At 46.3% G+C, this 15,855-nt stretch overlaps 1 protein-coding gene across 31 annotated transcripts in view; it reads right to left on the bottom strand.

The window, feature by feature from the left end:
- The window catches only part of LOC101170191 (calcium/calmodulin-dependent protein kinase type II subunit beta), a 66,276-nt gene that overhangs the window by 24,625 nt on the left and 25,796 nt on the right, over positions 1–15,855 (bottom strand). For 12 of the 31 annotated variants that reach the window (XM_023958149.1, XM_023958150.1, XM_023958152.1 and 9 more), the window contains exons 7-14: positions 13,539–13,641; positions 12,963–13,046; positions 12,769–12,863; positions 10,431–10,553; positions 10,272–10,355; positions 8,885–8,927; positions 4,967–5,062; positions 947–981 (exon numbers count right to left, since the gene is read on the bottom strand). In XM_023958149.1, the coding sequence (XP_023813917.1) occupies positions 947–981; positions 4,967–5,062; positions 8,885–8,927; positions 10,272–10,355; positions 10,431–10,553; positions 12,769–12,863; positions 12,963–13,046; positions 13,539–13,641 (663 nt within the window). Of the gene's footprint in view, positions 1–946; positions 985–4,966; positions 5,063–8,884; positions 8,928–10,271; positions 10,356–10,430; positions 10,554–12,768; positions 12,864–12,962; positions 13,047–13,538; positions 13,642–15,855 lie in introns of all 31 variants that reach the window. The other 19 variants (XM_023958153.1, XM_023958160.1, XM_023958162.1 and 16 more) reach the window with 2 other exon arrangements.

Raw genomic sequence — 15,855 nt, 5'->3', positions numbered from 1 at the left:
AAAGAGGAAGAGGAGAGGATGAGGAGAAGGGATCGCTCTGGGGGCATAAAGACAGGAAGGGAGCGACGAAGAAGACAGTTTTAGAGACGGTTTGGGGCGAGCGCGCGGGGAGCCTGTTGCTAGGCGACGAGAGCGCCGCGCGCTGGAAGAGAGCGTCTATTTCTGTCGCACGGGTTTCCAGGGTCCAGACCGGCAGCTATTCCTGGAGCTGGAGTCACATTCCCTGCTGAACTGAGGGAGCAGGGAGGAAGGGGCGGGGCCGCCGCACACGCAGCTGCACGCCACGCACACACACGCAGCCCTCCGTCTGCAGCCGCGCCGACACTCACTCCTCCATCTACGAGTGCGTTTCCTCTGAACACGGCGTTCCGCGCTTTGTCGCACTCTCGCCGTGGAAGCTGCGCGTGGGAAGTGTTACTGCGGCGCGTTTGTGAGCGGGGGACGCTGGGAGATCTTCATTAAAAGGACGAGCAGGATTGTGAGGAGAGGGGGGGGTTAAAGACCAGATGGGGGGGTGGAGGAAAAAGGAAGCACTAAAGGAAAAGAGGAGCGGAGTGGGATGGAGGGATGAGAAGAAGAACAGCTGACAGATGGATCACGGGGATGAGCTGAATGATGACAGAACAAACTAGAGGAGGTCTCATGCCGAGGAAATGCACGCACACGCATGCACACGCACACACGCATGCACACGCATGTTCTGACGCTTCATCCAGAGAAAGGCTGCTGCTGCTGCTTTTGGCCTAAACCTGCCTAAAAACAGCTTTTTGTGGCACAACGGCCTGCAGCCAATGTCTGAAAAACAATCTGCAAACAAACCAGAAAACACCAAACTACGACAAAAACAGAAAAGAGAGAGCAAATCCAGACAGAACACAGGGGGGGGGGGGCTTCGGGAAATCCAAACCGGAGGTGTGGGGGAAACATGCTGGGAGGGGGGGCTTACCTTCACGTCGGCCTTTTTGTTGAGGAGGGTCTTGGCTGCTGCAGTGGCAGAAAAAAAACACACAAGGGTTACCAGAGGCTCCATGTTTGATGTTTGATGACATCCCATAATATGACGGTTTTAACAGGAGTGTGGGGAAAATCAGGATTAAAGGGCCTGTATCCTGCTTTTGTCAGCCTTTCAGAGCAAACTATCCATATGTAGGATCTTATTTCACCTTTGGCACATCAGAATACGGCTTTGGGGGGTTTAAACAGAAATCTGAGGTTGATGGAGTCCAAACGAGTTTGACTTCATATTGAAACCTGCTGATGTTTCTGTTGTCAGTGAAATAAAAACACTCAGTCAACTTAATCCTTTCCTAAACATTTGAATATCCTGGTAATAATTTCCATAATTTAATTAAAAGTAAAACTTTCAAAGAATCTAGATTTCCACCCTTGAATGGATTTCAAGTAATTATATGTTTATTTTTACATAAATTGGGTTTCTAGCTCATAAGATCCACAAAATTTCAAAAAATAATATGAACACTGGAGAAATCTGCCAAAATTCTGCAGACCAGGAATGTTTTAAACGGAGTTTCTCAAACTAATCAAAGCACCCCCACCCCCCACGTCATTAAGTTGGTACAGTCTGGGAAAGACCTCAGACTAGATAACAAGTCAAAAGACTGGCTGTCCACAGAGCGCTGAGTCCAACGGAAAGTCCAATGGAAGGACAAAACGTGGCAGGAACAGGAAGTACCCGCTGGCGCCAAGAAGCCAAACTCCCACAGACGTCTATAGAGACATAAGCAGCTGTTCCTCAGTCGTTCTGTTGGTCCTGGTTCTGATACCTTTAACAACATCTTCTTGATAATCCTCATTTTTCTGTAGATCCAGTTATATAAGATATAAACGGACCAATCAGAGGCCTCCTGGTCCCCACGTCCAACACTCAAAATGTTAGGCATGTTTCATGTAGCCCACTTTCAAGTGGTAGGGGTGTGGCCTTCCAACAAGCTCACGCCTGATTGGTGAAAGTGGTTGCCATAAAAACTCGGTCCAATCCATACTTCCTGACATCCAACAGGGAAAAATGCGACCGACTTCATTGGTTGGAGCCGGAAGTAAATAACTTTCTATGGATGACGTGACGCAGGCTCAGTCCAGCTCTCTGATACAGTCAACGTGTCTTGATTAGATTTGAGGGTTCTTTCCTCAGTAAATGGCAGAAAGCCCTTGGAACAGGAGACAGAACGTGAAAAAGTTCCCCGTTTCAACCGAACAGGTCGTTTCTAAAGGAAGACGGCCAATAAAACACGACCTGACAGACTCTCCCTCACATCCAGACCTTAGTGAGAGCATGAGAGCAGTTTCTAGTCTGATCGGATCACATCAGCATCCAGACGTAAAAAAACGCACTTTCCGGCACTCTGGGGTTCTCTTCTTCCCTTTCTTTCCTTCCCTCCTTCCTTTCCTCCATCCTGCCCATAGATGCTCCTTCGCTTCCACCGTCAAACTCCCAGCCGGCCGCATTAAGTGAAAAGAAGCAGGAAGGCCATGAAACTTTTAACGGGGCAGTGATTTGACGAGCGATCTGAGGTTTATCCACGCAGAAGCGAGCTCAGAGAGTCGAATTCAGAATGCTTCCTTGCATATCCCAGACATAATCTGAGGTAAGGGGGGGCTTCTGTTCCAGCCTCAGGGATTAAATATGTCAGGATGAAGGCCAGCAGTCCAGAGAAGTGATTAATAAGCAGCACTTATTCATTGACTGCTCCTCCCCAGTCTCCTTCTGAGGGCTGCAGGTTACAGAGGAGCAGAAATGGGGTCAGCAGAGAGTCGGGTTCTCCTGCTTCCTCTGACAGTTTAACCGAGGATGAGGAGGAGGAGGAGGAACAGATTAAGAGGAGCGGCTGCCTTTTTTTTAACCAGAAACCTGGAAATCAATGCAGAGTTATTTGAAACCGAAGGTTGGGAAGCTGGAAGCGCTCCTTACCTTGGCACAAATTACACATGAAGCAAGAAGAGAGAGGAAGAAGACATTAAACAAAACTATTACGTATCGACTAAATCACCCAAGATGCATCACTGCGAGAGAAAAGCAAGCACGAGCATGGATTCACATGGAGAGCTAGTGGTTGAGAGGTGTTTGGAGGATACGAGGGAGAAGATCAGAGCTCTGCTGCCTCCCCTGAATGATGACTGACGTCCTGCTGGACGCTGATGGGACTGGTGTTTGGATGTGGGGCTGGAAATCAGACGAACGGAGGAGAATTTGACTACCGATCAAAGCAGTTCAGTCGGTTTGTTTTGGGGCAGTTTTTCAGATCCATGATGGTTGTTTTGCTGGCAGGATGGTCCATCAGGTGACCTTTATGCAAATGAGCCATCAGGTGACATAAATTAGCCTCACAGGTGTAACCCTGAGTTAGCAGAGTTCAATGAGCTTCACTAAAGTTCAGTAAAGTGGAACAGAATGTTACAATATACAGTAAACAGGGTCTGCTTTACATTAAAGAGAGTGGAGACCAATGACTGTTTATGAGAACTGAACCAAGTGACCCCCCCCCCCCCCCCCTCCCCTGGAGTTCCAGACAGGAAGTACCCGCTGGTTCCAAGAAGCTTAAATCCCAACAATTTTTATCCTTCAGGCTCCAACAAGGAAACCGTCGTGTGACATCACACTATCTAAGCCCAGTTCTCAGATCCAGCCAATGGACGGGACTGACTGGATCATGTCAGGTTATTTACTGGATTCCTTTGGTCTTTAAACTTTCCTGAATCTAAAGGTTAGACTGGAGCATCAGGGTCGACCCTAGAAGTCGTCATCTGTCCTTTAGGGATCCACCACAACTCCAGAAGTAAAAAAAACCAAAAGCTATCGGTATCGCTTGTCTCCATTTTCCTTTAGTTTAACTGGTATTGAACCCAGTATTAGGGTTTAGCTGTGGTTAGTGCAGAGACTTTAAAGGGTTCAGTCTCCAAACCTGAGTGTACGAAAAAGTTATTTTTGGATGTAAAAGGTTTAATTTACAACAATGGATTTAAACCTGCATGAAGATGGTCAATGTGCTGTAAGACACACGTCTCTACAGAGCTCAGCTTTCCCACTAGTCATCAATAAAAGACGAACCTTGAAGAGTTCTTATTGGACACTTTAAGTTAAGACGTCTACTTCAGAGTCTTGGAAAAGTTTTTCCTAGTAAAGTGAATTTAACTTTTCATAGTTGGGCTCCTTAAACAAGTTAAAAGACATTAACAGGCATCAGTAATGTGTTTACAAGACATAAATAAGACATTCATTAGCGTTTGTAGAGGTCTTACTAATGTCTTATTACTGGTTAATTAAGGAATCCTGTTGTTGCCTCCAGCTTTAATGCTCCATCACGGCTGCACATGTGGAACTCAGTTCATGGGAACAGGCTCTGCACCAAACCAATCCCAGTGTCCATCGTGCACCCAAACCCCTCCCAGAGGCAGTGCATGCACCAGTCCAGTGGCCCCCCCCCATGCAGCATTCACCAACCGGGCAGTCCCATCCTTGAAGTGTGGGGCGGGGGGGTGCTTTCCAGTGTCATTGTCCGACAGAGAAAAGAGGAGTGAGGGGAAACGTGTAGAAGGAACGTGAAACTGGCACTGATGGGACGCAGAGAGGTGATGGGAGGAAATGTGGGACGGCTGAAGACAGATGACGGACAGCGGGTCTGTGTGGGCAGAAGCTGATGATCAGGGAGGAAACAGGACACCGTCGGGCCAACAGGTGAGATGAGAAGATCTTTAGTGGAACATAAATAAACACTGAAGTGACTCCAGACTTAGCAAAAACGTAGGATGTCAGGGAAAAGCACGAAAAAAAGTTTTTACTCCTGCACGAGAAAATGGAGGACTGTGAAGGTGGCAGCCAGGGGATGATGGGAAACGCGGTTCGCCGGCATGCTCTGAACCCCCGTGCTCAGGGAGGAGGAGCCACACAGGGTAGGGGGAGGAGCCAGTTTCAAGGTGAGGACAGAGCAGAGGCGGGCCGCCGTGTCACCTTGTTCCACCAGCCCTGCGGTGGTGCCGGCGGCTGCAGCCGCGGCTGCGGCGGCCGCCGTCACAGAGGCTGGAGCGGCGGTCTGCCGGCTGCCAACTGTTAAACGACACGCAGCCACACACGGAGAGAAAGTTACGAAGCGACAAGAGGAGGGAGGAAGAGGAGGAGGACAGAGGCCAGGTGGAGGGATGTTCAGAGGGGGGGGGTGGAGGACATCGATGGGAAAGCAGACGGGACTCGTCAGTGGAGAAAAGAGGGACTAGATCTTTGCTTCAGACACGAATCCGACACGGATCAGACAGAGGAATCACCAGAGATAAAGACACAAAGCCGTGTGACCTTATGACCTCTACAGAACTTCTAGCTGGGAACATGATGAAGATGGAGATGCTGCAGAATTCAGAACAGGTTAGCATCTGATCAGACCTGCACTGATTATGAATTTATTTTTATTGTGACATAACTCGATATGAAGACTGTATAAGAGATCTGGACTGAGTGGCCCCTCCCCCCCGGCAATCCAAACAGGAAGTGGCTCTTAGAAGCCAAATCTCATAGGCCGTGTCCGAATTCCTTCACGTCATAGTGCTCTCTATAGTGCGATTGTCCTTTTTTAGTGCCGTCCAAATCTACAATTCCAAAATCCAGAGCCCTAGAAATTTCCCAGAATTCTCTGCGAAAAACCAGTGAGCATCGATGATTACTAGACTGCCGAATATAGACCACAATGCATTGCATCTGAACAATTTTTGTATAGAAATTTACAGACTTAAACAGCTGGTATTCAGTCGTTCTATTGGTCTATTGGTATTAACATCTACTTGATAATCCAATTTGTTTTCAGTAGTTCCAGTTATTTAAATTATAAACTGGCCAATCAGACGCCTCATTAAAAGGGGTAGGGGGTGTGGCCTTCCAACAAGCACAAACTTGATTGGTGAGAGTTGTGGCCACAGAAGCAATGACTCAGAGCGACTCGGACCAATCAGTGCTGACTGATGACATCTGAACGCGTCGACGTCCGAACCATGACAAAATGGCGACTGAATTGACTTCATTTGGTTGGAGCCGGAATAAACCATTTTCTGTGTATGACGTCACGCTCACTCAGTCCAGAGCTCAGAAACTGTCAATAATAGAGGCCGACGCTTTTCTAATCGGCAGCAGTCATTAAGTTAATAATAAATCATTAATGTCATCCATCTGACTTTTTACTGAGTGAGAAGTTCCAGAAAAATCTGGAAAACTTTTGCTAAAACCCCGAAGGTTCTGTTGGATGCAAATTGTCACAAACACAGAAGGCCCGGTTCTTGTTCTCACTGTTTATGGTCGTTTCCTCGGCCCAGTCCCCTCCCATACGCCTTTTTTGTAGCTCCGCCCCCTTATTGAGGGCAGTTCAAACGAAGATGCATGAATGCTGTGAGCAGCGTGGTTGCGTTAGCGCACACACATCCACACATGAAGGTTAATGAAGTTTAGATGAAGGTTTTTTTATTTTATAGCACTACAGTAAATCTCAGTCAATTAGAATTTTAGTAGAAACATTGTTTCTTCAGTAAACCAGCTAAAAACTCAGATGAATAAGCCACAGTTTGCTCTCTGATGTTTTAATGGTTGAGTCAAAATTCAGAATCTCAGAACCTGTGAACGCTTCGCCTCTGCAGACACAGTCGGACTCGGACCTGGTTGTTCACAGAGTGCTGCATTCAAGCCCACTGATGCAGAGCAAACTGATGCAAAAACTGTGAACTGAGAAGATCCTGAGAGGATGTGGAAATGAAGCCCAGTCAGGAATCTGGAGCAGAGTCACAAAGAAGTTTGTTTCACTCTGGAGAAACGTGGTCCAAATAAATTTAAGGAGTCTGGGCAAAGAAAAGTGAAGAATCCAACATCCTCCTCCTTTTATTTTTGTCTGTTTGAAGATCTGTCTTCTGCTGGTGTTGGTCCAGAGCGGAAGTTTTCCTCCTGATTTCATCAGGACTTTACTCCAGCTTCCAGTCCCAGAAGGACCAGGTCCAGGTTTGTAGACCTGGAGGTTCCTGTGGTCCACTGACCAGCAGACATACCGACTTGAAGGAGGACGTGTGGAGGGAAATGAAATGATGGCAGATCCCAGAAGACGGAGCTGCTGTCAGAGATACCTGAGCAGAGCCAAGCATTGGGTTGTGTTCAGGATTCTACTGTACGTTCCAACATTTCTGTTTCCAGAGTTTCTAATGTTCCTCACTCGTGTCATCATTTTCTGAGATCCTGAATTTGTGATCTGCCTCGTCTGAGTGATCCTCAAACTGTAAGTAAAGCTAAAATATCTGCATGTTAGTTGGTGAGACGATTCGCTGGATAAGGATCTCAACGTTGGAGCCGCTTTCCCTCAGAAACAGGTTGAGTTCTCGTTTCACTGACCACAACAGAGCTGCAGATGCTCCAGAGCTTTGGATCGGATGATTCTGGCTATAACTGTGGGACATCTTTAGCCTGCAGGCCCCCCTCACAGAGATACGCAGACAAAGACCAGAAGACAGACGCATCAGAAGCTTCACAGTCAGTGTTTCCCCACATTCCTCCAGTTTGGAGCAGAAGATGATGACGGCGAGGTTTGTCTAACTTTTTGTTTGTTTTTTCCATCAAACCTTTATTTTACCAAACAGTTTCTCATTCACAATGATGACCTGGCAGAAAACGAGAACATAAAAAAACAAACCAATGGAGTTAAGAAAACAAAAGGATGTTTTAAAGGTTGCTCTGGGCTCATCTGACCCGTCCGGGTCTTCAGTCCTCGCTCTACGTCTTTGTATTCAGGTCATTAGGGTTGCTACACCCTATTCTCCCCATTTCCTCTCGTGGGAATAATAAAGTACTTTTTTCAGAGGGAGGTTAGTGTATCGCTGATTTTAGCCAAAATATCCAAAAACCTGTCGTTTAGAACATAAAGGCAGGAGTTCACTAAAATCCACCTCTGAGTTGGAGTGGAGCAACCCCAGCCCCCCTTCCTGTCACTGAGAGCTTTCTGTTTCCAGGCTCTCCTACTGGTTTACAAGCCCCAGGAAGGCAATGTTACACTTAATTTTATTTACACTTATCCGCTCCATCCTCATAAAAAGGCCACCAGAATATGTTAAAAACACCAAAAACGAAATTATTTTCGGCGGCGTGGGTCTGATCCTGATTGACCCCCAGAGGGGGGGACCCCCACCAGGTCGGCCAACCAAACACCCACTTGGCCCAGCCCAGCCCAGCTCACCATGAAGGGGAGTTTTCTTGATTGTAAAACTAATTTTTCTGAGCATCCGTGTTTGCAGAATCTGTCACTCAAGCAAACATGTTTAAATCTGTTTTTGAACTCCTACGACTGTGGCGGGTTCTGCCAGTGAAGCCACGCCCACCAGCTTCGTAGCCGTAACCCCAAAACCACAATCTGAATGTCTCCCATCCAGGAATGCAGAGGCAGGTTAGTGTTTTCGACCTGAAACCTTTGTTGAACCCGTTAGACGTGACCCGCTTTATAGCTGCTTTTGCATCAAAAAAAGGATCATCTGTTGTTGCCACGGTAACAAAACTGCTAAAACCTTGAAGGGAAACACTGAAAATGTGCAGAGATGAAATGAGAATGAGATTTTTCATAAAGATGTTGATGATTTTTTTTTTTTATTACAACAACTTTCAGCTGAGGAAAATGCCTCCGTCTTGGCGTCTGCCGCCACTTCCTGTGTGACATCACTTTGGAGGAATAAAAAATAAATAAGAAGAGGCTGCTCTCTGCTGAAAACCTCCATTCATGGGGTTTCAGGTGAAGTCTTTATTCCTCCAGCACGATGTGTCAAAGGAACAACGGGACGCTCACTCAAACATTTTCTCGCCGCTGAAACGGCGCCACGTTTCCACTCAACCTTTCAGATTAAGAGCGCAGCAAACACTTACCTGAGAAATTTCGAGAAACCAGCATGGTGGTAAGGATGGCCCCCTGGGGAGAAGTGAGACTTTCTGAACCAAAATCACGTTTGACATTTATGTTTGCACAATATGTGCAACTTTCCACTCAAATCAAGCAAACACAGGCGTCCAAACTGAGACGTGACGACGATAATTGGTCGCTTAAAGCTTCTGACTCACAGCAGGTCGAGGCCAAATAAAAAAAGGACTGTTTGAAATGTCCCATCGATGCAGTTTGACTGACAGATGCAGACGAAAAGCAGAAAAACAGAAGCCGACAGCAAAGAGCTCTGAACTTTTAATGTTTAAAAAATATAATAAAAAAGCAAAGAGAGCAGAGCTGGGAAGCAGAAGCTGCCGGTCGCTTCCTGTGATCTAAAAACGTTCCTCTGCTTTCAGGATGTTGAGTCGGCCTGAACGGTGAAAATCTGACGGTTTGTCGGGGCTGGAGAACGGCGCCGCGTCCGTCCAGAGCGGACCTCGCTCTGGGATTTGACTGATCGCGGATGGCCACACAGGATCAGTTTATAGGGAAAGAAAAACCAGATTGCAAACTGGGAGGGAATAATAAAAATTAAAAACATATTTTAGTTTGAAAAAAGACAACTTTTTACTAAATGAACAATAACGTTCATTAGTAACTGCTGCTTCTTTGTGTTTTCTATTTTTTTTTTTTTCAATTTACAGTTTCAATTTAGACTCGTCGTTTGTGGAGTCGATCCTAATCTAGGTGGGGGCGGGGCTTTGAGCTCATTGGCTACTGGACATGATTGACATCTGGTGATGGAGTTTATGGCCGTAGCCAGGAGGGGTCGGGCATCAACAATGAAAACAGACACTGATTTTGGAGTGGAAATGACGTCACTGTTACTTCTCTCCCCCAATGTCAATCATTTCCTGGTAGCCAATGGGCTGAAAGCTCCGCCTCCACATAAAATCAGGATCAGCTCAGAAAAAAGAAAAGGGGAGAAAAAGAAGATAAATAAAACCTGAACACACAAAACAGCAGCTGTTTTGTTCTTTGGTAAGTGCTTTAGATTTATATAATAGTTTTTAATTGAAGTTACGATTCTTCAATTTTTCAATATTTCTTTCGAGTTTAACAGTTTTCAAAATGTCTTTTTATTTTAAATTTACAATCTGGTTTTTCCTTCACGTCAAGCTGATCTGGATTCAACCCCGTAGGCTGGAAGCAGCTGAGGACGATTTAAAGATCAACCCTTTCATCCAGAAAACCAGAAACCAGCTTTAGAAGGAAAGGTCCCTCACTTCTACCCTAGAACCTGCCCTAGAACCGCTCCACACCAATGACACACGTCTGAGGAGTACTCAGAAACAACAGAGAAGACAGGAGAGGTGGGGAAATCAAACGGACCTTGAGTTTCCTTCTGGCGTTGAACTTCTTCAGACACTCCACGGTCTCCTGTCGGTGCATCATGGATGCCACTGTGGAGCGTTGCTGAGGAGAGAAGGATGAGCAGAGCAGGTCAGAGATGGACAAAAACAGACGGCGTCCTCTGGAGGACATACTTACGCAGACCCACGGGTGCTTGAGGGCCTCCTGAGCCGTGATCCTCTTCACCGGATTGATGGTCAGCATCTGGTTGATCAGGTTTTTGGCTTCTGGGGTGACCGTGTCCCACTCCGGGGAAGGGAACTGAAGGGGCAAAGAGGTGAAGGTGAAAACCACCAGTCCAAACATCTTCGTCCCTCCTCATCTTCCTCAGGTTTTCCAGGAAGAAGAAACAAAAGAATATGATGTATTCCCATGTGGATTCTGGGTTTTCTCTTCATACGTTTGACATCAACCCTGTAAGCTCTGACATTTATTCCAATATTAGAAAATGTGGATCAACGTCTGGTTTTTGTAACTTTCAGTCCGCCTTAAAAAAAAACCCAAAGAGTCATTTTTTAATAACTTTAGAAAATCCGATCCTGCTTGTTTGGCTAAATAAAGCTTTATTGGCACAAGCGGAACATGACAGATGTTTTATTTATAAATAATTTTGCATTTTGAACAGAACTAAGGCTGCTTATATACACAGGCGGTGAAAGTCCGTCCCATTGGAGCTAATCTTGTTCTTGATCTGGATCAGAACTTGGTTTGGGTTGGTTTGTGTGTATTTCTGTTTTATTACCTATATTTCCATTAGCCACCAATGGTAGATAAGGTGTATAAAAGCACACAGGTGTCTGTGCACCTGTGGTTTTCGGGTGATGGGGGGAGTCAGGCTTTAGAGCGTTCTTTGGTTTCACCAAATATACATTTCAAATCTTCATGCAGTAATTTCCACCTCTGATTATATGTCCTTAGTTTAAACGGAGCACAAACCCAACAGACCGTTTCGCCGGTACAATAATCTAGGAGCCTCTGACATCCGTGTCACACAGACACTACTACGCGCATTAAATGTCGGTCTTTTCGTGATTCATGCGGGGTCTACTTAAAGTGTTTCCTGCGTTTGTCGTCCGTCGAGAGTTTCGGCCGACGGGTCTTTACATGAATTTGGTTTCGAGTTGTTCAAAATTTCGAGTTGGTTGAAAATTACGTCGCTTTTTGCGTAAATCTTACGCAATTATTTATGCGAGATGCATTCGCAAGGATTTTAGATGGCTCATACGCCGCACATATCACATTAAAATGACGTAATTGACGCATGAATCACTAATTAATTGCGTGTAAACAGCACAATGATCACACATGTCCATGTTCTACGTTGACTTGTGTGTTTCTTTGCGTGGTTTATCCGTACTTCTGTGGTTTTAGGGGGATTGGTGCGTAATTCCTCTGTGAGAAGTTCACGCACAGACTACCACTTCCTCCACGCTTCTTCACGTATGACCAGCTTTCATCAGGCCAATAAGCCTAAAATGCCTGTGGTGTTTGCGAGCCGTTAGCAGGAAGGAGGGGGTCACGACCTCCTCCCTGAACAGTTTCTGAAGCCTTCATGCTGAGATTCCACACTTTTATGCTCTATTCTTTATTTGATTTGATTATGTTTGATCAAATGCAGAGCTGAAGTTACTTTTTAACCATCAATATCTAGATGTATCTATAGTTTTTCTGATCATCAAACAACATCTTTAGTTTTTAAAAGTTTTCTGCTTTGTTACAGGAAATTAACTAAATTAATAATTTATTATCATCATCCACTTTACAGAAATAATTTAAGTTTGGATTCTTTTTTTTTTTTAGATTTTCATTCTTATTTAGCTTTTATAGCCAACTTATAGTTTTTTGCAACAAAATTTACAACAAAAAAAGGATAAAATATTTCAAAATCAGGAAAATTTGTGTTCAGAAGATCAAACATTTTAGGTAAAACATTAAATTAAAAAAAAATTAAGTTAAAACTGAAAAAAATATAAAAAATTAATCATTCAAAGTTTTTTCATTTCTGATATTTTAAGTACTTTTTTGTGTTTTCACAAAGATGATAAGTTTTATTCCTTTCTAATTTAAAGCTTAAATGTCATTTCATTTGATAATAACTAATAATAACTTTTAAAACCCTAAAATAAGCAGCAGCAGCTAAAAGGTCTCTGAGTTACAGATAAAACCTTCGTTTCCGATAGAAAACATGGAGGAAAACAAGAGGTGATTTGCTCCTCGAGTTGCATAAGAAAGATGTGAAAAGGAGCCCCCGGTGATGTGCCGAGCCCCCGCCTCCGTCGGGTGTCGTGTTCGGGCATAAACACTGAGGTATGAGTCCCACAAACGCTGCCAGCACAGCAGGTCAGGCTCTTTATTTGGCATGAAGACTTCCTTGGCTGCACCCAGAAATATGAATGAGGCGACCGAGTTATGCAACACCCGCTAAAAAGGATTCAGGGCAGTTGGGGGGCATTACAGCAGAGGGGGGGTAACTCACATCATACGCCCCGGCCTTGATCTGCTGGTACAGCTTGTGCTGGTCCTCGTCCCAGAAGGGAGGGTACCCCACCAGGAGGATGTAGAGGATCACGCCTGGGGGCACAAAGACGGGTCACCGTTAGGAAGCACCCACCTTCCTGTTTGTTTTGGGGGTGTCGTTGTGGAAAGATCTTCGGCGTCCGCAGCACTCACCGCAGGCCCAGATGTCCACGGGTTTGCCGTAGGCCTCCTTCCTCAGAACCTCGGGGGACAAGTACCCCGGCGTCCCGGCAAACCCTGCAGCCAAACAACAGTGGTGACTGTCGGCGGACTTCCTGTCTGTAGACCGGCAGGAACAGAACCGAACCGGAGGCCCCGACTGGGAGGGGCTTCATAGCGAGGTCGAAGGGCCGTGTCACACAGCCACATTCGTCGATGTCCGTCGAGGGTTTCAGCCGACGCGTCTTTATTTGGTTTGGAGCCGTTCACAATTTTTGGTCGGTTGAGAATTACGCTGTTATATCACGTAGTTTATATGCAATTATTACGTAAACCTTATGCAATTGTGCAGGACTGATTTTGGCGAGATGCGTACACAAATTTGTGGCTTTCCACTGACTTTTCACGTACTTCTATATCGCATAAACTCTGGTTTTTATGCCTAGAAAGAAATTCTACTGGATTGAAAAGGTTCTTTTAAACAGCTGTTCCGTCTCCTCCTTTCAGCATCTCTGTCGTCTCCCCACAAAAACATCTGGGGTTTCTGGTTCCATCTGCAGCTGAACTCACCGAACCAGGCCTGCTGGTCTCCCTGCACTTCTATGGCCAAGCCGAAGTCTGCCAGCTTCACTGCAGCGTTCTTACATTTGCTTGCGAGGAGCAGGTTTTCCGGCTGACGAGGAAGAGGAGAAGGTCGTTAAACATTCAGACGCCAGGAAGGTGGTTCCACAGAGAGTTGTGACAGAGCAGCAGGCATGCAAACATCTCTACAGACGCTGCAGACAGACGGGCTGGAAACACACAACGCGACGTCGAGCTGGATCTGACTGGAGGCCAAACGTAGGAAAAAAATGTTTGAAACATCGAAGGGTGGGCCTCTGAGACCGTTGCTCTCGGAGAACGTTCTCATATCCTCTGCAGAATGCTTGGACACCGCAGGGCGAGCTGGATCCAAACGCAGCCCAGCAGACCCCCCCGTCGTCAGTCGTTCTCACTCCTGGTGGTGCGAAGGCTCTGCAGGCTGCAGCTCTGTGGCCCAGATACAGCAGCTAGCCTGATTATTCTCCATCAGAGCTCTAATAATGGGCTGTGATCCCCACAGGTTTACGGCTCCGTCGCTCAAAACCACGGCCTCTGTCAAAGCAACAGCCGGGCCGCTAACCCTTTCACTTATGTTTCTGCTGAACCAACGATGTGACCTTTCAGCCAACGCTTCCAAATGTGTTCTCTGGTCTTTCGGGGGATGCGGTTGACCTGAGGACATCACATTCAGGCTCACCCGGACACAACACCGCGGGCTTCCACGGCCTTTGAGCTCACAGGGAGGAAGTTGGGTTACTATTTCTGGCTCCTGTCCTCACATGTGCCGGCTCACCTGACTTTCAAATCCATTCAATTGTATTTATATCGCCCAATATGACAACAGTGGTCGTCTCAATGGGTCTTCATACCGGTATTTGTATCACAAACATGACATCATAAAGAACATAAAATCAGAGAATTCGATAGGTGAAGGTAGAGAAAGTCTTTCCTCAGGGTTTTTTTTTTTTAACCCGGGCGTTTGAACCCGCCAACGCAGCAGCAGCAGGATAATCTGTGTAAACGGGCGTGGGTGGAATTCAGGATGAATAAGCGGCTTCCATGAAAAACGAGGCCCCAAAGTGGCGAAGCGGCAGAACGAAGGTCCAGACGGTCCGAACCGCTGTTACTGCTGTGCGATGCCAGCTTTCTGGCAAAAAAACACAATGATAGGCAGAAACTGGGAGGGGGGGGTGGGGTTATACAGAAAAGCAGGACCTGAGTGGGTGTTTGAACTGAATCTGCTTCCAGCAACAGAATTCTCCGCTCTGACGGGATCAGAAGAGGATCCCTCCTTTGAGGGGAGGTTCTTCAACACGTTCTCATTCATGAGGTTTAAAAGCAGTTCCGGAGCAGAAATGTTCTGATTCGCTGCGTTTCGGAGCCCGACTTGACGGATCTCGTCATACGGTGACCTATTGCTGGAAACCCTCCGACGCCGCGCCCCGGAGGGAAACCAGAGAGGCGCGACCTAAAAATAGACCGCCACAACACTCTGATGGACACAACACGCCTTGGCCGGAATGCTGGGACTGACATTTGCGTTGAGCTCCACTTGACAAAGTGCATCATGCAGGAGACGGCGCTGCACGCGCATGCATGCGAGGATGCCGCCTGTGCATGGCTACACGCGCATGCACAGGCGGCATCCTCAGCGCCGCGCTGCAACGGGACAGGAAGCAGGCTTCAGAACGGGACAACGGGACAGGAAGCAGGCTTCAGAAAAAGTTGAGACAGCAGAGAAAAAAGCTGAAAATTTTACATTTTTAAAGCAGAAAGTATTAAGGCATGGTTCATAACTGTAGATCAATTATTTCACTTAAAAAAAATGAGTCTGGGAAATTAATGATTTAGAAAAATTGGTTTCTACTTAAAAACAGGTAACATAAGGCTTTTCTTTGAAACTATTGAAAATTACACAAATGTCGTAAAAAGTCTTCCCAAAAAATGTAGAATAAAAAAAATATATAACCCGTACGACACGCCTGCCTCCCACCTACTTCCCTTACATGTTGTACAAGTGTTCACTACGACCTGTGGCCTGCCTGCAGCGTGCCCATAGAAAGAAATGTGCACAAACATTTTCCCTCTACGGTCTGCAAACTAACGACGGGTCACCTGCGTGTCTGGAGCTCGCATCCACCTGTTAGTGTAGTCGGAACGTAGGTTTTACACCGACTTTCAGCTCTGGCCTGCAAACAGCGGCTGCTGCATGCGATATCATGCGTTTGCATTAAACCGCTTTCAACGTCCAAACCGGATCCGAAACGGATCTGACAAGCATTCAGGTGTTCCTCAGCTTCCCACC

This window comes from Oryzias latipes, chromosome 9, assembly GCF_002234675.1.
Source record: "Oryzias latipes chromosome 9, ASM223467v1".
Taxonomy (NCBI): Eukaryota; Metazoa; Chordata; class Actinopteri; order Beloniformes; family Adrianichthyidae; genus Oryzias; species Oryzias latipes.
Note: the sequence above shows the minus strand (reverse complement) of the source record. Positions and strands in the feature narration are given on the sequence as shown.